Source organism: Gobio gobio (assembly GCF_949357685.1).
Source record: "Gobio gobio genome assembly, chromosome: 2".
Taxonomy (NCBI): Eukaryota; Metazoa; Chordata; class Actinopteri; order Cypriniformes; family Gobionidae; genus Gobio; species Gobio gobio.
This window is the reverse complement of record NC_137098.1, coordinates 37,800,593-37,821,959: the sequence shown is the minus strand read 5'-3', so window position 1 is coordinate 37,821,959 and position 21,367 is coordinate 37,800,593. Positions and strand designations below refer to the sequence as shown.

Here is a 21,367-nt window from a genome sequence, read left to right as displayed (position 1 = left end):
AGCGACTGAGTATCACAAAATTTGCACAGTATGTAAGTTTAAGTTTTTGCACCGTATCTTCCAGCAGCATTGAGGAGAAAAACCCTCCACTCAGCAATGCAGGAAGGGTATTCAGGTGGATCAACTGTCACCAATGGTATCTGGGAGTGCTGATTAGCAATCTTATGACAAAAAAAATTAAGAAACTCTTCACAGGAAATAAGTGACGAATTTTGTTATGATTCCTTTAGAGGGTGAATTTCAGAATCGGATTGCTAGTGTTAACTCTAATAATATTAGTAAAATAAGTATTGTTTGCGTTCCTTACAGCTTTCTGATACTTGAATAAAAAATCTCTAAGAACATCATAATGGACCTGTAGCTTTTTGTTGTTCTTTTTCCACCTTCTCTCTGCCTGTCTACATTGCCTTCTCAAACACAGGTTTGTTCATTTCACTTGGGCAACAGCACCCAACAAAAAGACATCTGCATACTTCCGGGTGAAAGTTATAATATCAGAGGGTAAAACTGGCAGAACAGTAAGTTATTAAACTAATATTAATTTTCATGGTATACCACGGACACAAAAAGAAGAAAAAAAGGGGAAAAAAGAATGTAGCAGCAGCTAAAAATTAAGTACACTGTTAGACATTTCTGTAATTTGTACAGTTATTTACTATATATCACCCAGTATAATACTGTAAATTCTCTTTACAGTAAATAACTGTAATTCCCATTGCATCATGGGAATTTTCTATGACGTCAAACACCAAATACAGGGATTTCCTGTATTTTTAAAAAATAAAGTATAATACTGTATTTACCACAACGGCCTCTTTGGCACAATTGGGATCGACAGGATTTGCTTAAGATTTATATTAGGAACCATCAGTGCAGCGTTGAAAGTTTCACCCGAGGAGAGAGCTCACGGTTCCAGAGAACATATGAGCTGTGTCCGGACACCCTGCGAAGATTTTTTCATCCCCCGTGAGAACGGCAAACAAGCAAGGTAAGTGTGATTTGTACTAGCCGCGGTTGTCTGCACCCCAATTTTAGCTTGTCAGCATTGGTGCTAAAAACTGAGGTAAACCTAACGTTTTATAAAAAAAATGAGCTTATTGAATTAGATTAGGAACCAGTGCAGCGTCGTAAGTTTTGCCCGAGGAGAGAGCTCACGGCACGGACCGGACAACATAAGTTACTTTACATAACTTTAGGCTATCATTTGCTTCAGCTTTGGTGCTAAAAACTGAGGTAAATGAATCCTGACGTTTTATTTTAAAAAATGAGTTTATTGAATTAGATTAGGAACCAGTGCAGCGTCGTAAGTTTTGCCCGAGGAGAGAGCTCACGGCACGGACCGGACAACATAAGTTACTTTACATAACTTTAGGCTATCATTTGCTTCAGCTTTGGTGCTAAAACTGAGGTAAACCTAACGTTTTATAAAAAAAAGGAAGAAAAAAAAGAGTTTATTGAATTAGATTAGGAACCAGTGCAGCGTCGTAAGTTTAGCCCGAGGAGAGAGCTCACAACTCGGACAGTTAACATATAACGTTACTTTACATAACGTTAGGTTATCATTTGCTTCAGCTTTGGTGCTAAAACTGAAGTAAACCTAACGTTTTATTTTTAAAAATATAAAGTTAAGATTTGTTTATCGAGCATATTAAGCTTACATTAGGACGACGTTAGTTAGCGTTAGTAAATTAAGGTTGGCCACTAGTTGCGAAAATAACGTCGTTAACAAGCAAAGTTTACATTAACATTAAGTCAAGTAACTTGGCTAATGAGATATTATATGTCAGCGTGTAGTTAACGTTGGTCACTGGACACTTTTTTGTTTTTTTCTCAAATTTTACATTTGGATTGACACGATTTATTTTACACTTTAGATATGAATACCAGGAGCCCGCCTGTGCTGTGCGACACTGGAACTCATACAACGGTAAGTAACTTTACACCTCTTTGTTTCTCCACATATTACTATTAATTCAATGTGTTTCTTGTATGTTTTAGTCGGGTCTGTTTAACTGAATCACAAAATTATTTAGTTTTTCCACTTTTTTTTATAGCTGTAACTAGCCATGTACCATGTTTTTTCATAAATGTTATTATACTAAAATAATCCAAAACTGTGTTTGTCCAGGACTGACAGAATATAATTTTATTTTCTGGAATTTAAGCAGTCCTGGACAATTTTTGGATGATTTTGGCAGATGAAATATAATTTTAAAAAAAATTTCCAAAAAAAACCATGACAAAACTTTAGAATAATGTTGCTCACGTGCAAACATGAATACATTTCTGAACACAAAAGAAGATGAAGAATGTTTGTAACCTAACAGATTGAGGCACCATTCACTTCTATAGTAATTTTTTCCTACTATGGAAGTGAATGGTGCCTCAAAATTGTCTGGTGACAAACATTCTTTAAAAGGTTTAGAACAACTTGAGGGCGAGTAAATGACAGAATTTACTTTTTTAACAGTGAACTATCCGTTTAATGACGGACCATTATTCTAAAGTGTAACCAAAAACATTTAAAGCAAAGGCACTAAAGGTGAAGAAATCTAAAATTAATTTTTTCTCTTGCTTAAAGTTTTTTTCGTGAGGAAAACCCCAGAGGAGGGAACAAGATGCACCACCAAAACCGGAGTGAGTCGGAAGACCGGGGAAGTTGTTAACAGGAAGACAACTGTAATCAACAACAGAGTGTCATCCTTCCTTCGCCACCTAATGGAGTTTGAATGGAAAAACTTGGACTTGGTGAGACACTTTTTTAATAGGATATGTAATGTACACAGACACTTACGCTGCATTCACACAGGGCGTCATGCCGGTTAGAAATTTTGTCTACCTGAGACAGCGCTGACGCCACGTCACAGTGACGATGGCATCAAAGCACCGCGAGAGCAATTCGAGAGCAGTCGGCTAATACAGCTGGTGCAGTTTCTCTAGAGCGATTGCACAGACTTTGATGACGACACAGCTGTTCCACGATTGGCCAGATTCTCCGCATGACAGCGATCACATGTGTTTCATGTTCATTCTAAAACCTTCAGTTCCTCTAATGCGCACAAATCTGTTTTTTATAACAGTTAAACCTCTTTTCATGTAGTCGCAATGTTATATTTTCATGTTTACTTTTTATTCTAATTTTATTCTATTTCTATTTTAATTTCTTGTAACTGTTATTTGCACTGTCCATGGAGCGGACCTGTTTACATTTCACTGCCAGTTGTATATTGTGTATATAACTGTGTATGTGACAAATAAAACTCTTGAATCTTGAATCTTTATCAAAATAAAACTAATGAAAAACGTAGACCCCACTTCTTTGATAGTGTAGGCTTGTATGTTAACTTAATTCTTGTACAAACACACGCTGTATTAAGCAGTGCATAAAGTATTACATGACAAAAAATGTCTCTGAAACATCTGTGTATTGACAAATATTGCATTTATTTCACTTCAGCTGATAAAGTATGCAAACACAGCGAGAGCGTCACTGCGGGAAGCAGAAAGTGTCCGACTTCACGTCTCCGTTTGCAGCTCCTCCTCGCCTGCACGCGGCTACTCTCGCCGATTGGTTGCATCCGGCCACAGCTGATGTCGAACACACCTTTCAACTTCTGCCGCTTGCAACGTGAGTGAAGCAACGCGACGGAACCCACAATTCAGTTCAGCAACGCATGACGTCACCCATTCAAAGTAAATGAGAAGCGTTAACGCCGGCGCCCCGTGTGAATGCAGCATTAAGTTTGAGGATACCTTACTAAAGCTAATGCAGTATACATGTAATCCATCCTGCAATAAAAGGTTACATTGTTGTTTTTGATTAAATAGTTTGTGAAATCATGTTGAGGTGATTCAGTAATATTACTTTTTTGGAGCATGTAGTTTGTGCCAGGGCTTAAAAACGGAAAAAAAATATCAATGGGTTCACTCCGAGCAGAATCGATATTATAGCGTTTCTGTTTTTGCGTTCATCAATAAACATTACTGTTCCGAAAACGGTTTGATTTGAAAAAATACCGGTTAATAACGTTATTTTAATTTAGCCTATACTTTAAACAAATATGTATAAATAGACTTATTTTCACTCAATAATAATATAACGCATGGTAATTAAACTTGAATATTTATTTCATAACATTTTTAAAACCAGAAATACATGCATTAGAATGACAAAGCATAAACAGCGGACCTGTTTTAATGGAGCGTTAGACAATCTAAAGTGGCCTCTTATGCCAAATTATTTTCAGAAGAGTGATAACATTCTTTGTACATAACTTTTTTTTCAATACGACTTGTTTTAAAAATTGCATGAATAAAGAATAAATAAACTGGATAACCATTGCTCTTTTAATGCACCGTCAACTGCTAATTTCAAAGCAAACACTGCGCAACACGTCCTTGCATCACATAATCAAATTCAGTCAGCTAATAAAGCTTGATTATTTAATGCAATATACCATTTAATACGAAGCATCAACCGTCTATATAGAAAACATTGACCTGTCCTGTATTGGCAATCTGAAAGACTATAGGAAAAATGTTTGATAGTAGCCTGCTTGGAAAGGCTTAAACAAAATCCATAAACTAGCCTAAATCAGTCTATTTGAGCTTAAAGTCCGTACTGCTTATTTAAACGTTCGAAAAGAATGTCCTCCAATACCTGCACTTTCATTGTAGACCTCAGCGGGGAAAGAAATGTACTTGAGGCATGAAAATGCGCGCTCTGCACTGACTTGCGTACCGGTAGATTCATAGATGATGGTGCGCGGGCATTTCACTCACGCTTGATCCGTCACGTCACATGCTGTAGCTACTCTATTCATGATTGGTCACTGCCAAATTAAAATATTAAAGAGAACGATAAAATAACGTTATTAACCGGTTAATGGTCATTTCAAATTAACGTTTCTGTTCAGAACGATTCAAATTGATTTTGATTTCGTTTTCGTTTTTGTTCCTCTTAAAATTTCGTTCATTTCCGGTTTTCGTTTTCGTTCCTTGAACCGGTTCAGAGCCCTGGTTTGTGCTGCTGCTACTATTATGTACTGACAGTTTTCTTTAGTTTTTTACTCAATATAAATTTTGTTAAGCTGAAAAACAGAGACACCTCTCTAATATGCAATCAGGTTCAGCATCACTACAAAGTACATTCTTCAAAATATTCATAACATTGAATCACCAGCTAAAACAAAAACTGAACATTTCATTTCACATCTTCATGAAGGCATTGCAGGACTGGATTAGACTAGACAGCATACGTTTAGTTAGGTGTACCTCAGTGTTAACTGTGTATAAAATACTATTTTACCATTATGATGAATTGTAATGGGATTATTATTTTTTTTATTAAATTCCAACAGTGTAAAAAGTTTGTGTATACTCAAATTGTATGACTAACTTCATATCATTCTTATCTAGAGGGACTTCTTGCCATAATGGAGCAGAATCCTGGTTCCTGTTTGAAATCATCCAATGTGGAAGATGGCACAGATCGGTACAGACATTAAACTTGTGTTTGTGTTGTGTTGTGATAACTTGTTTCAGAATTAATTTGCTCTTTGTTTATATTTTATTCATGTATATGTGTATTTTGCACCAAAGTTAGAGTATTCTTCAACCAACTATTTATAGTATTCTAACAACTATTTTCTGCAGAGTTTTTAAAATTGTAGCTCAAACAATAGTGTGGGGCGCTAGCAAGGTCATGGGTTCAATTCCCAGGGAAAGCAAGAACTGACAAAATGTAAAATGTGTATCTTGAATGCAATGCAAGTCGCTTTGGATAAAAGTGTCTGCCAAATGCATAAATGTAAATGTAAATAACATGTAAAATAAGTGATATTGAATGCACTCTGATTACTTTTATACATGATTTTCTGAAAATAAGATTTGATTTGAGGATGTTTTAAAGTGAACTTTTTCCACACATTTACATGTTTAAGTTAAAGCACTTAAAATGTTTTAAATAAAGAATTTTATATTTCATAATAATTTGTGTCTGTTTGGATTACTTCTGTAGGATAGATTAATGTAAGAATTAATGTAATTCAGTAAGTATTAATGATTGAATAGGATTAGGATTAATGCACTGTTAACCAAGGTTTACAGTAACGGTACTGTATTACAAAATTACAGTAACATGTAGTTACTGTAAACTGAAATGCGGTTATTGTACTGTAAATCTCAAATACAGTAACTTACTGGCAACAGTGTTGCCAGTAAGTTACTGTAAAATCTCTTATAAATGTCTAACAGTGATAAACAACAATTAAATCAGGTAAAGCTTTAAGCATAAAATATTGTTGTAGGCTGCATGACGTTTGCAAACGTTTGACATATTAAATAAATACCCAGTGTCTATTTCAAAGTACAGCAGCCTTTTCCAAATAGGCTAATGCTCTTTTCATATAATTAAATGTTCTCTAATCCAACCTGTTACATTTCTTAATCAGAGTAATTAACTTTTGACTTCTACTCAGCCAATAGCAAGAAGGCAGAGGCTCGCAAAACACTAGCACCACTGACAGATGAAGAGGAGATGGAGGAAGAATATTAAAATCAAACAGGAAAAAGAATACCTGTTTCTTTTGTATTTGTAGGAAATAAAGATGACCAAATAAATTGTGAATAATTTGTGTTTATTAAACAGCTGTGGTGGTGGTTATGACATTTAATATCTCGGACTGCCCTTTCATCTGGCATCTTTCCATTCCACACAGTAATCTGTGTAATTTTCAGAAGGTGTGATGATGGGAATATGCCGCTCAAATAAATTTGCATGTGGATATATATATATATATATATATATATATATATATATATATATATATATATATATATATATATATATATATATATATATATATATATATATATATATATAAAAAGTCTGCCAATGTAAATAGGCTAACTCTCTACGAATTAATGCAGCTTCCTCATCTACAGGATCCTGTAAAGGACATGCCATTTTTGTCACTTTGACAGTGTCTGCATGATGAAAATATGAGTAATGAATGAACGTACCTGCACTGCAAAAAACTTTTCTTAGTATCTTTATCTTGTTGTCTTTTTTTATCTTGTTTTATCCAGTCAAAATGTCTAAAGACTCTTAAATTAAGAAGCATTTTCTATATAAGAAAAATAACATAAGGTATTTAGTCTTGATTTCTTGAAAAAAAAAAAAAGATTTAAGGGCATTTTCTTTTTTTAATCTTTTATTTAACTGTCAGTATGTTAAAAAAGTAATCTTGTTTCCTTTTGCATTAAGATTATTTTCTTATCACACTGACAGATAATTTGATTTGCACTTAATTTAGACCCCACAGGAAACAAGACTAAATATCTTATACAATTTTTCTTATATAGAAAATGCATCTTGATTTTTAGAATTTCTAAATTTTATACTAGGTCTACTAAACAAAAATACTTTTTTTGCAGTGTAGAAGACTGAGTCAGAGCAACTGCAGCTCTTGTGGAGTGTTCCCGGTCTGCAGTGGTCAGTATCTATCAAAAGTGGTCCAAGGAAGGAACAGTGGTGAACCGGCGACAGGCTCATTGATGCACGTGGGTAGTGAAGGCTGGCCCGTGTGGTCCAATCAAAAAGACGAGCTACTGTAGCTCAAATTGCTCAAGAAGTTAATGCTGGTTCTGATAGAAAGGCATCAGAATACACAGTGCACTATGGGAGGAAGGCAAGTTAGTGGAGGCAGTGGGATGCTTTGGGCAATTTTCTGCTGGGAAACCTTGGGTCCTGCCATCAATGTGGATGTTACTTTGACACATACCAAAAATCAAGCACCTAGGCATGCAGACTGCTTCTACAAACATTTGTGAAAGAATGGGTCACTCTCAGGAGCTCAGTGAATTCAAGCGTGGCACAGTTGCTACCAGTGCAATAAGTCTATCCATGAAATGTCCTCACTACTAAATATTCCACAGTAAACTGTTAGTGGTATTATAACAAAGTGGAAGCGATTGGAAACAACAGCAACTCTAAGCGGTAGGTAAAATCACAGAGCGGGGTCAGCACATGCTGAGGTGCACAGAGCGCAGAAGTCGCCAACTTTCTGCAGAGCTACAGACCTCCAAACTTCGTGTGGCCCTCAGATTAGCTCAAAAAAGTGCGTTGAGAGCTTCATGGAATGGGTTTACATGGCCAAGCAGCTGCATCCAAGCCTTACATCACCAAATGCAATGCAAAGCGTCAGATGCAGTAGTGTAAAGCACGCCGCCACTGGACTCTAGAGCAGTGGAGACGTGTTCTCTGACGAATCATGCGTCTCTGTCTGGAAATTCAATGGACAACTCTGGGTTTGGCGGTTGCCAGGAGAACTGTACTTGCCTGACTGCCTTGTGCCAAGTGTAAAGTTTGGTGGAGGGAGGATTATGGTCAGGGGATGGGCTTGGACCCTTAGTTCCAGTGAAAGTAACTCTTAATGCTACAGCATACCAATACATTTTGTACAATTTCATGCTCCCAACATTGTGGGAACAGTTTAGGGATGGCCCTTCCTGATCCAACATGCCTGCACACCAGTGGACAAAGCAAGGTCCATGAAGATGTATTATTTAAGGGGGACTCTGTTAAAGGGAAACAGGTCTATTTAGCTCAAACGAATTAATTAAATAATTCATAGGGAATTTTGAAAGAGTCAATTTTACGGTAGAGCAAATTACTCGTCCAGCGTTCATTTGAACGGGCTGTAAATATCAACTCTGCAGTGGATATTAACATCCAAACAATAGTGAAACACTATTTAACAGCCATGTAACATAGATCAGCAGTTTAAGACATTAAATTCGTAAGCACATAACACAAGAACACTTATCTTTAAATATAAACAAAATGTTATTGATTACTCTAACATGTAAAAGTAATATCTAACAAACACACGCACACACACATTCACACGCGTTGCAGAAAGGAAGAAAGTGAGGAAAGAATGAGTTTTAAGAGAGTGAAATGATGAAATCCAAAGTTTCTAGCAATATATGCATTTATAACACATGACCTGAATGAACCATCGATCATTAATTTAACCCTCCTATAGTTTCTTAGGCGGGGTTACTAAATGTTATATCAATGCACCAATTCAGTTTAGAATCTGGAGGTTACTTGCGTTTCTGTCTCGTGTCGTCTTTGAATTGGAATTCCCTTTTCGGTCCTGGCTGGAGAGGGGTTTCCCGTTCTTTGATTCGCTGACAGTCTTGTAGTCTTTTGATCGACGTCTTGGGAAGCCAATCACGTGGTGTGTTGGCAGATGAAAGGAAAGTCTCGTGGGTGTTGTTTAAAGTTGAAGCATGCTCGCTGTAGATTCCTTGATTGAAACTTTGCGCCCAAACTTAACTTAGAACGCGAGACTCAACGGAAAGGAAATACACTTAAATAAAAGAAAGGAAAGTAAGAGGACAGTATTCAGATGACTTGAAAATAAATTGTTCACCCCATTTTCATCTTGGTCTGCCACTATCATCTCATCATCTTATGTCTCCTTGAACGGAACTCACTAGGAACTGATTCTTTGTTCGTGTTCTGAGATTAAAACTCAAAATGTCTGCCCATCCTCCTGGATGGGTTGACCAATTGGGAATCATCTTTGGTTCAGAGGTGACTGTGTCTCCACCCCGACCATAAATTATTTGTTATCTGTGGTCTCTTACTTTCCTGCTCTAAGCAGAGAGTAAATTAAGACCTGATTTCTTATTATAAGAACATGATACATTCTACAAAGATTTAATTGAAGTCATCTTCTGCATTATAAACAAACAAACAAAAATATGCAAAGAACGGTCCACTTTTATTCACTCATTCGACAGTTTCATAATTACAGGAATTGTGAGATATATATGCATAATGGTCACGTGCATTGGTTAAGACATGATATATAATTATGCAGTAGAAGGCTTTTTGGATGTAAGTCCGACAATCATCGTTTGAATGATAACAAACATTTTCTGTTGGTTTTTCTTGTGGATTGTAATTCATTTAAAGGTTGTTGCGAATACGAAGATCTGGTTTGTTTCTTTGTCTTGTGATCAAACAACTTCGTTGTTAATTTTGGGGTAGCTCAAAGTTTGTCAGGCTGTAAAGTACTTAGCTGATGGTTTTGTGGCTTGGCTGCAGACTGACCGGTATCCACTTCAATTAAGGCCACAAATTGTTGATTTGTTGAGTTGAGTTGAGTTGAGTTGAATTATGTTTGAACGAATCATCTGAAGATTCAGTTGTGTCTGGTGCGCCCTCTTACAAAGACATAGATGAGCACGTTTGGTGTGGAGGGACTTGACTGGCCTGCACAGAGTCCTGACCTCAACCCGATATAACACCTTTGAGATTAATTAGAGTGGAGACTGCGAGCCAGGCCTTCTCGTCCAACATCAGTGCCTGACCTCACAAACGCGCTTCTAGAAGAAGGGTCAAAAATTTACATCCCAGGCCTTCTCGTCCAACATCAGTGCCTGACCTCACAAACGCGCTTCTAGAAGAAGGGTCAAAAATTCCCATAAACACAGTCTTAAACCTGTTATAGCTGCAAAGAGTGGGCCAACTCAATATTAAACCCTACGGATTAAGAATGGGATGTCATTAAAGTTCATGTGTATATAAAGGCAGGCGTCCCAAAACATTTGGTAATATTGTGTATATAGAAAACAGTTATTTTAAATTGTAATACTATTTAACATTATAACTGATTTTACAGTATTTTTGTTCAAATAAATGCAGTCTTGTTAAGTGTTAGAGACTTCTTCCTAAAGCATAAAAAAATAAATCTTACCAACCCTAAATTTTGGAGCGCCTGTGTGTGTATATAGAAATATGAAGGAAGGCCTCTGTCCATCTTTAAATGCTGTTGACGACAACCCAACAACCTCCAATTTAAAACCCTTAATTGATTGAACTTTAACGAGTTTGAATATAGGAATATGGTTGAGACTCTCATCCTACACAGTCCATCACTGCTCATCGGTGTGCAAGGGTGAGGTAATGCAGACCTGCGCCCCCTTGAGGGAGAAGAGTGGTAGACAGAGTGCTTGGATACATCAAGTGGATGCGTCTCTGAATGAGAGAGATGGTGACAGGCAGTTGCCCCTCTCTCCGCATGACCTCCTCAGGCCTTTGAGTGTGAACGTACACTCCAGAGTCACATCCTCACCAACAAAGCAGTGGGGCTACTTTCCCGAAGGGCAAGCCACCAACAGCCCTCTGACATTCAAACATCTCTAGAGATGGAAAAACAAATCTAATAAATAAATAAATGCACAGGAGTTACAAAAGAACTGGAATAGACTTGGCCAAACCTAAGGCGAAATCTCTACTTCTACTGACCTTGAGTGTGGAAAAGAACCTAGAGGTGTGTGCTTTCTGACAGGGTGGTCAGTATGGAGAGCACTGAACAGCCTCTATGTGAGCTCAACATACCTCTTTCTCTCTTCCTGATTTTTTGACCCATGGAACAGTGTTAAAGGTGTGCTTTAACAAACAAACAAACTATAAATAAATAAATATATAGAAAACATGGGTGATGCGATTTCAACCTTTTTTTAAAGTTTTTGTTATGAAGGCTTTGTTATATGAAGGCATTAAAACCTGTAGCCTACTATGAGTCGTATATTGTCAATCATGCATTCAAATACATTATATGCATACATTTTATTGTTTTACCAAGACCAAACAAAACTCTTAAACTAAGAAAATCAAATCTAAAAATGCTACCTGCTACATATAATGTACATGGATATTATTATTTATAAAAACCGGAAAAAAAAACAGTTCCAAGGACTTTCTATTTTATATTTTCATGCTGAGTCCTCACATACCACTGCCTTTGCGATTCTGGAATTGTTGGCAGTTTACTTGACTAAAATGAGATTGAAGTGCAAAACCACCTCCTCTCCTATTCAGCTCTAGCCAAGAAATCTAGACGCACCCTAGCGGCAGAACATTTATTTTGCCGCGAGTGTAGTCTAGCAACTCTCGGTAGACCAGAGAGCTGGAAAAACCAAACTCTGGTCAGGCCAATCACAGCGTGTGTAGAGTCGGTGGGCGGGCTTAACATAATGACAGCACGTCACGGCAGAGTTGCAGAGGTTCTGCTGGCGAACAGCGGTCTTTTGAATCGGCTTTGGCCGCTACTCTGGAAGACTTGGAGTTAAGCTTTTCTTTGAGAAAAGAACAAAGAACGGCACTGAAGTCATTCTTAAGAAAAGAAGATATCACTGCATGAAAAGTGGGATTTTCGACCCCGTAAACGCCTGTATACACCCGGAAATCTCCCTAATTTTCGGCAGTTTTCGACAATTTAGAGGCAGCGAACGTCGCGTTCGTCTGTGCCACAAATTGTCGTAAACGAACCATGACATAGGTGGAGAGCCCCCCGCTGAGAGAGCCCGCGGAGGTGCGACACCTCTAATTTGCATATGAATAGCAGCGAAACCAGAGAGTCAACGGCCAGACTTGAATTTACTCACTCACTATTGGCTGAAGCCACTACATTTAAAAAAGAAAAATCCCTCGTGATTGGTTGGCAGATCACTGCAAACCAATCATTATTGGTCCCCCTGGCTCATTATAAATGTAAACCCCAATAATAATAATAAATATATAATTTATGTTGTAATAATTTGTTTTATATTAATGTTATTGTGCTATGAAGTATTCATACCATCAAGGAATATATGGGAAAATTATACAGACCGTGCCATTTATTCAAACAAGGGGCTTCATTTATAAGCATACAGCTGTTCATTCAAAGAAAGGGCTTAATTTATAAAACACAGCGGTTTACTCAAAGAAAGAGCTTTATTGTTAAACACACAACTATGTACAGTGCAGCAGTAATGTCTCGTAATGTAATGTAAAGTTCGTCGAGCTCCAGGCTGCGAGAGGGCGGTGGCCGCACAATCCATCCAGACACCCCGTCAACAAAGCGGTCTTCCTCGTCAGACATGAGTTCAATGGTCGCGGACTTCCAAACGTCCACCTCATCCAGCACACTCTCGCTTCCAGCAACTGTAATACAATCCATAAAGACAATAAGCAACCTGAAAAATACTCACATTGACAAAAAACGGATCTAATATAATAAATCTTACCCTTTTCTTCTTGATCGACTCTGAGCTAAACTTTGCAGTTTCCGCCTGCGATGTAAGTTCAGGTTGTTTGTATCTGAAGCTCCGGCGTGTCGATTCATAATACGTCTTACAGGCAGCTGGAAAACAATTACATGAGACTGGTATTAATAAAAAGAGTCACGGTAAAATTAAACAAGGAATGAGAAAAACAGAAGTTATACTTAAGTTACACACAATGTCGTCTTGATCAGTGGTTAAATCTGGACTCGCGGAAACCGCTCCAAGCAGATAAGAGCTCACGGCTTCGTTATGAGGCGAGGATAGTCTGTGTAAACAAAATGTGCAGTTTTAAGCTCGGATCTATTAACGCATCCATTTCCTTATACAGCTGAATAAAAGCATATTCTTTAAATCGTAACGTTACATTACCCATGCTGTGGTTCATAGCGCCTGCAGTTTGCCTCAGAGTTGTGAAGACGAAGACAGCCTCCTGAAAATGAGTCCAAAAAGTTTGTCGCGTCCATGCAGAGATTGAGTTGAAGACGGTGTCCTGTCATTGTTGATCGCGAAAAAGGAAAGCAGCAAAAAACATAGGAAATGTAAAAAAACAAAAAAGCTTAAAGCTCGTCTTCTACGCGTCATGGCCATGACCTCGACCTCGCACGTCATTGGACTAGGGCTCTAATATGGAACGCGCCCGGGGCCAAATCTCTTTATACGAAACGCGTGACTTAAGACCGTTTCAACACGCCCTGTTTTCCGCGTCAACGCAGCAATTTTTTACGTGTTTCTTTTGTATGTGTAGACACGCACATTCTGGTCGTGTAACAGGCATACACACACAGTCGACGCACAGTTTTAACATGTTAAGAAGACACATTTGAACGTGTTTCTTAAAGGGGTGGTAAAACACATTCTTTTGAAGGCTTGACTGTGTTTGTGGGGTGCACTGTAACATGTGTTCATGCTTCGTTTTAAAAAAAATTGCCTTATTTTTCATATATTTGACCTTTATTCTACACTGCTCTGTCCCTCCTTGTAAAACGGTCTGATGCTTTCCGGGTTGTATGAAGCCAGTCCCTCAAAAATACGCAGTGGGCTCTGATTGGTTAGCTGGCCCAGTGTGTTGTGATTCGCTAACCGCAGTGTACGGTTGTCGGAAACGTCACGCCCCTTCCCTTCACCGGAGGCTGTGCTTTGGTCAGTGTTAGAAACAACGGCGTCAATAAAACCATCTGAGCCCGAATCAGACCCAGAACATTTGAGTGAAGATGATCAAGCAGAACCTGTTCAGTCCTCAAGAGTAAAGACTGCGGATCTATAATGATCGCTACTGAATGGCACTTTAACTTTTGTATTTTTAGAACGATTATAGCCAAATATCTGTCGCAAGAACTATTAACCCAAAACGAACACTAAGCACTGGCTTAGTTAGCCAAATCACACACAGAACCATGTTTAGCATGCCTGAAGATAAACAATACATAAAATCTCTAATCAAAGAATCATTTACACTAATGCCAAGTTCGCTGTTGAGATTTTAACGTTAGTGTTTGTAATGTTAGGTGTTCGTCGGATAACGTTAAGTATGAATGAGCATTTAACAGACTGGTTTGCAGAACAGCGCTGTCATCTGTTTACTTCCTTGCTACAACCTATTACAGGAAAACACATCGATGAAATATAAATCAGACTTACAGGTTGTGGCCCGTGAACAGCTTCTGTTTGTAAATCCAGCTTTCAGGACAAGCCGTTGTGCATATCCTGTATTGAACTCGCGAAGTTTGTGGAAGTTTGTGTTGTCCTCCGTGAAATGTGCAGCGCGCGCGTCGTGCATCCACGCACCGGCAGTGTTTTTTTCACGCAGCTGACGTTGTGCAAATCTGGCATTGAACTCGCGAAGTTTGTGTTGTCCTCCGTGAAATGTGCAGCACGCGCATCGTGCATCCACGCACCGGCAGTGTTTTTTTCACGCAGCTGACGTTGTGCAAATCCGGCATTGAAAGTGCGAAGACGGTGGATGTTTTCCTCTGTTAGATGTGCTGCAGAGAGCCCTGCGCGCCTGATTCCCCGCTGACTCAAACACACGTGCATATAACATGCTGTATGTTAAACGCTCTGCAACGCACCCCCGTCCCAAGGAAGGCTGAGCAGAGCAAGTACCCCAGACCTGCAATCCGGATGGAAATAACAGCGTTTCCTCGGCATCGCGGCAACAACACTCCAGCCTAACTAACTTATACCACAACAGCGCCGCGATACAAAATGGCCTCACCCTCCCTTATTTAATATTCTCGGAGGAGGGGTTTATGTAAATATTGAGCCTGTTGATGTCACCAACCCTGGAGGAATGTGTGTAGTCGCCTACTGGCCGTTTGCTGTAGTTCTTTGAAACTGATTTCTTTAAAAGCAAATATCTCCCTTTGCTTTAAACTTTGAACGTTGTAACTTTGCAGATGTTGTTTATGCTCAAGCAGCAACATTACACGCTAGCTAAAGTTAGAATAGTGAAATCGTGGTTTACCACCCCTTTAACGCGCACATTCTGTACATGTCGAAGTGTAATTTTTTTTTTTTAAAGCAGACTTACCTTTAGATGTAGCCTAGGCTATGTATATTAATATAAGATATTAATTAATTGCTTAACTGACTACTGTGCTAGAGTAAAGTAGCCTAATGTTGCAATGTATATTAAGTAAATGCTTAATATTATACAATTATTATAATTTATCTATATGGGTTATTGTTGGTTTTTTAAAGTTAGGCTATATATAATTTCTAAAAGTATAGGCTAATTTACACAGCACATATTTATAACTGAAAACACACACACACACACACACACACACACACACAACTTTATTCACTTTCACATAATAATGTTTTTGTAATTTGGTGTTTAGTTTGTTGTATAGTTTGTTTATACTGTTCTGTCTCTGTTTTGTTTCCAGGAACATCTGATGAGTGCTATAATAAAATTACTTCATTATATTTAAAATATGTTTTGATATTCATTTTATTTATATTATTAATATTTTATTTACCCCTAAACGTGTCTTTAGGAAGCCATAAGTTATAGAGACAAGAATGACTTTTGCCATTTAAATGCCACATTAATTTACTGAGGACCCATGCAGCCAATGATCATGTGTGAAAACACTTATACATAAATTGATCACTTAGAAATCAAAACTAAGGTTTGAGAAAGAAAGAATATGCATACAACAAAATATATTTTTTCATAGCAGCTTCAGTAACAAGTTCAAAACAAATTCTGCTGTAAACCGGCTCTAACAAAACAATATAATGTCAATATTCAGCTCAAGTGACTTCAGTGTTGATTCAGTTCAGTTGATTTCAGTTCAACTGTAAATTCTTCAGTTGTGCATATTTGTGTGTAGTTAGATATATGCAAAAACAACATTTTTGGAAGAGTTAAAATAGTTTTGCACAAAGTGTTGCTTTTGCAAGAGATGTCTGATGTTTTGTGTGTTTTGTGTGTAGAGTTACAAGAAATGGAGCCATATTTTCAGAAATTGTGTGTAAGCAATTAGATAAAACTGTAAATGAATCCAGTTTATTTTAGTTCAGGACTCATAGTCCAGGTGTTAGTAATCTGTGCTTAATCTTTGTTCCAGGCAACAATTTTTGAACTCACGATTAACTAGATTAAGGCCTACTCTTGGCATAATTTAAACCCTGTCCAGGAAACCACCTCTTGAAAATCTGCATTGATAATTCATAAAATGTGGTGTGAGCTCAATTTAAATGACAATTACAGAAAAACACAATCTGACTTAACTATAAACACACAAACTTGTAGTTTTCACATTTATGATTAATAGCCATTTAAAAAATCATTCACAGTGCAGGGTGGAAAAATGTATTTTGGTATGTAAACTGTATGCTTTACTTGATTTATTTGTGTGCTTTGGTTCATTGTCTTGCTGTCTTCACTGCTGTCCTGTATTAATATTTTTTTATTTACATAACATTGGTTATTGCTAATGACATATAGAGTAATTAATCTACACTGTGAGCCCGGACAAGTTGAATCTACTTAAAAAATTGGAGCAAACTGGTTGCCCTAAAAATTTAGTAATGTGAACTAAAACGAGTACATTTAACTTAAATTTAAGTTAACATTTTAACTTAAACTTTAAACTTGTTTTAGTCAAAAAAATTCAGAACCTAGATAAAACTCCCCCTGCTGCTACTCTGATTTGCATTTGTGTAGCTCACAGCATCTTCATTTACATGATAAAGCCTCCCCTAGAATTAAGGGGAGGGGGGGTCATGGGGGGACAACTGCCAAGCAAGGCCCACGTCAATTTACGGCAGTTTTCGGTGTTGCCTGCAAATTGCCGTGCACAGTCGTAAACCTTAAGTTTCACGGCAATCTACAGTGTCACATACTGACGAAAATCCCACTTTTCATGCAGTGGATGTTCGAAGTTTTGCCTACCGGATATGGCGAAAGTCTATCAACTAACGTTAGCTCAGCTTCACCTTCTTCTTTGCTCTGGTTGGTTGTGGCGCTCATGGTGCTATCCAAAGACAACCGTTTATCCCGCCCCTCGGATTGAGCCCTGTCAATGGTGAGTTTCCAGACCCAACATCTTGATGTGGGTCTGGCTTGTCAGGCTAATTCAGCTCCTCAAGAACAAGTGATTCCATTTGTTTTATCTTTTGTATTTTTAATGTCTTGCTTCCTACCCTGAAGTCCACACATATATTTTCCTCTAAGGGTATGTGCAAAATTAGGTGGTTGAACATGGTTGTCACAGAACAGAATTAAAGAGTGACAACCATATAGCTGGCCATTGAGTAATAAGACATAAAGGTTATTACTAATAATAGCCAAATTACAAGAGTAGCATTTCCAGAAGGAAATGCCAGTGTTTGCAAGGTAGTATTAGGAGATATGTGACCCTGTCTGTGAAAACCCAGCTAAAGTAATTTTTTGGTGATTCACTGTTTTATACATAAAATCATCCTACATAATGTAAATAACATTCTGTGAAAATATAACCTTGATATCTTTAATATTGACTGAGTAAGACCATGTCAAAAATTATTTGAATTTCGGCCTCAGAAAATCATGATTTTGAGAAATTCCAATTTTAAAATCAAGCTTATTTTTAAAATTGCAAAACATTTTAACCATTATTATTCTGACTACGTGCCATATACCACATACAAGCTAAGATTCTCCCATTTTCAGTGATATAGGACACATTTATGGGAAAATTCTTAGAGTTTTGTAAAACAAGTCTATTTATTATGATGTGCATGTCCAAAAAGCGTGAAACATTTAAATGAATGGGGCACCACAAGAGCTTGATTTACAAAGTCAGTTCACTCTAATGATTTGTAGACTAAAACTTTATTAGTAAAATGAAATCTCAGTAGAAAATGTCATTAATAGGCCTATATATATCCATTAATATATAAAACATCCATAGAAAATCTCACTGTGTAACATTTGTAAAGTAAATCTAATGCCCTACCAAGTGAACAGGTCAGTCTCAAACTTTGTACAGTTAGTGATAACTGTGAATCTTCACTTTTCGATTAGATTATGATTTTTTCATGGCTCATTGCGCTTAACAACTCTTTTACATAAAGCACGTCCTGCACTTTATGTTCTCATTCATGCATGTTCTATTCGTATAGGCTTACAAACTGAAACCAAAACATCAGACGCAAGAGCTTTGCTTCCGAAGGACATATGCAACTTTTTTATATTAATATATAATACGGGTTCTTTATTTAGCCTACAAAAAAACAGTAGGCTTATATTAATCCTTATTAATTAAACTATCAGCTGTTCTGTCCCTTGCGCTTCGTGTGCCCGCGGCCGCCCTGTCAGAGAGCGAATTCAGAAACCCAGCACATCAGCATCCAAAAACCAAACTATTTTGACACGTCGCAGCCATTAAATGTGTTTAAAATTTAAAAAAGGTGTAGTTAGAAAACTAATAAGCTGTTCCTGAAATGTCGGTGATGGCACAAAGAAATCCACTCAGAAATCGGAACCCGGCTTAAGTCGCCATTTTCTGCGTCGAAAGTAAACATTAAATCAATATTTAAGAAGCCCACGTCCGGTATTTTTTGGTGCAAAATAATAAAACGTACACTGCATGAAAAGTGGGATTTTCGTCAGTATGTGACACTGTAGATTGCCGTGAAACTTCAGGTTTACGACTGTGCACGGCAATTTGCAGGCAACACCGAAAACTGCCGTAAATTGTCTGAAATTGACGTGGGCCTTGCTTGGCAGTTGTCCCCCCATGACCCCCCCTCCCCTTAATTCTAGGGGAGGCTTTATCATGTAAATGAAGATGCTGTGAGCTACACAAATGCAAATCAGAGTAGCAGCAGGGGGAGTTTTATCTAGGTTCTGAATTTTTTTGACTAAAACAAGTTTAAAGTTTAAGTTAAAATGTTAACTTAAATTTAAGTTAAATGTACTCGTTTTAGTTCACATTACTAAATTTTTAGGGCAACCAGTTTGCTCCAATTTTTTAAGTAGATTCAACTTGTCCGGGCTCACAGTGTAGATTAATTACTCTGTATGTCATTAGCAATAACCAATGTTATGTAAAAAAAATAAAAAAATACAGGACAGCAGTTCATGTCTTCAACCTTTAGAGAGGTTATGTGATGCAACAAGACAATGAACCAAAGCACACAAATAAATCAAGTAAAGCATACAGTTTACATACCAACATTAATTTGTCCACCCTGCACTGTGAATGATTTTTTAAATGGCTATTAATCATAAATGTGAAAAGTACAAGTTTGTTTGTTTATAGTTAAGTCAGATTGTGTTTTTCTGTAATTGTCATTTAAATTGAGCTCACACCACATTTTATGAATTATCAATGCAGATTTTCAAGAGGTGGTTTCCTGGACAGGGTTTAAATTATGCCAAGAGTAGGCCTTAATCTAGTTAATCGTGAGTTAAAAAATTGTTGCCTGGAACAAAGATTAAGCACAGATTACTAACACCTGGACTATGAGTCCTGAACTAAAATAAACTGGATTCATTTACAGTTTTATCTAATTGCTTACACACAATTTCTGAAAATATGGCTCCATTTCTTGTAACTCTACACACAAAACATCAGACATCTCTTGCAAAAGCAACACTTTGTGCAAAACTATTTTAACTATTTCCAAAAATGTTGTTTTTGCATATATCTAACTACACAATGCACAACTGAGGAATTTACAGTTGAACTGAAATCAACTGAACTGAATCAACACTGAAGTCACTTGAGCTGAATATTGACACTATATTGGCCTGTTAGAGCCGGTTTACAGCAGAATTTGTTTTGAACTTGTTACTGAAGCTGCTATGAAACAATATATTTTGTTGTATGCATATTCTTTCTTTCTCAAACCTTAGTTTTGATTTCTAAGTGATCAATTTATGTATGTGTTTTCACACATGATCATTGGCTGTATGGGTCCTCAGTAAATGAATGTGGCATTTAAATGGCAAAAGTTATTCTTGTCTCTATAACTTATGGCTTCCTAAAGACACGTTTATGGGTAAATAAAATATTAATAATATAAATAAAATGAATATCAAAACATATTTTAAATATAATGAAGTCATTTTATTATAGCACTCATCAGATGTTCCTGGAAACAAAACAGAGACAGAACAGTATAAACAAACTATACAACAAACTAAACACCAAATTACAAAAACATTATTATGTGAAAGTGAATAAAGTTGTGTGTGTTTTCAGTTATAAATATGTGCTGTGTAAATTAGCCTATACTTTTAGAAATTATATATAGCCTAACTTTAAAAAACAAACAATAACCCATATAGATACATTATAATAATTGTATAATATTAAGCATTTACTTAATATACATTGTAACATTAGGCTACTTTACTCTAGCACAGTAGTCAGTTAAGCAATTAATTAATATCTTATATTAATCTGTATGTAGCCTAAGCTACATCTAAAGGTAAGTCTGCTTTAAAAAAAAATATTACACTTCGACATGTACAGAATGTGCGCGTTAAGAAACACGTTCAAATGTGTCTTCTTAACATGTTAAAACTGTGCGTCGACTGTGCGTGTATGCCTGTTACACGACCAGAATGTGCGTGTCTACACCATGGGTCTACACATACAGAAGACACACGTAAAAAATTGCTGCGTTGAAGCGGAAAACAGGGCGTGTTGAAGGTTGAAACGATTATAAGTCACGCGTTTCGTATAAAGAGATTTGGCCCCGGGCGCGTTCCTTATTATAGCCCTAGTCCAAT

General features: G+C 37.2%; 1 protein-coding gene across 2 annotated transcripts; it reads left to right on the top strand.

The window, feature by feature from the left end:
* Positions 1 to 615: 615 nt before the first annotated feature.
* On the top strand, positions 616 to 5,986 carry LOC307142408 (uncharacterized protein). Of its 2 annotated transcripts, none has more exons than XR_013818466.1 (5): positions 616 to 988; positions 1,875 to 1,927; positions 2,582 to 2,748; positions 3,458 to 3,693; positions 5,419 to 5,986. XR_013818466.1 is itself a non-coding variant. In XM_079843228.1 (5 exons), the coding sequence occupies exons 1-4, from the start codon at positions 924 to 926 to the stop codon at positions 3,590 to 3,592; spliced, it is 420 nt and encodes a 139-aa protein (XP_079699354.1). In that variant the 5' UTR covers positions 616 to 923; the 3' UTR covers positions 3,593 to 3,628; positions 5,419 to 5,986. The 2 variants fall into 2 exon arrangements, 1 of the variants encoding a protein (XP_079699354.1); XM_079843228.1 differs by having other exon boundaries at positions 3,458 to 3,628.
* Positions 5,987 to 21,367: the final 15,381 nt, after the last annotated feature.

What these genes read in the sequence shown, in the direction of transcription:
- LOC307142408 (XM_079843228.1), top strand. Translation starts at nt 924, where the DNA reads ATGAGCTGTGTCCGGACACCCTGCGAAGATTTTTTCATCCCCCGTGAG. An exon ending in ACACTGGAACTCATACAACG is followed by an intron (nt 1,928 to 2,581) that starts GTAAGTAACTTT and finishes TCTTGCTTAAAG; the next exon opens with TTTTTTTCGTGAGGAAAACC. An exon ending in AATGGAAAAACTTGGACTTG is followed by an intron (nt 2,749 to 3,457) that starts GTGAGACACTTT and finishes ATTTCACTTCAG; the next exon opens with CTGATAAAGTATGCAAACAC.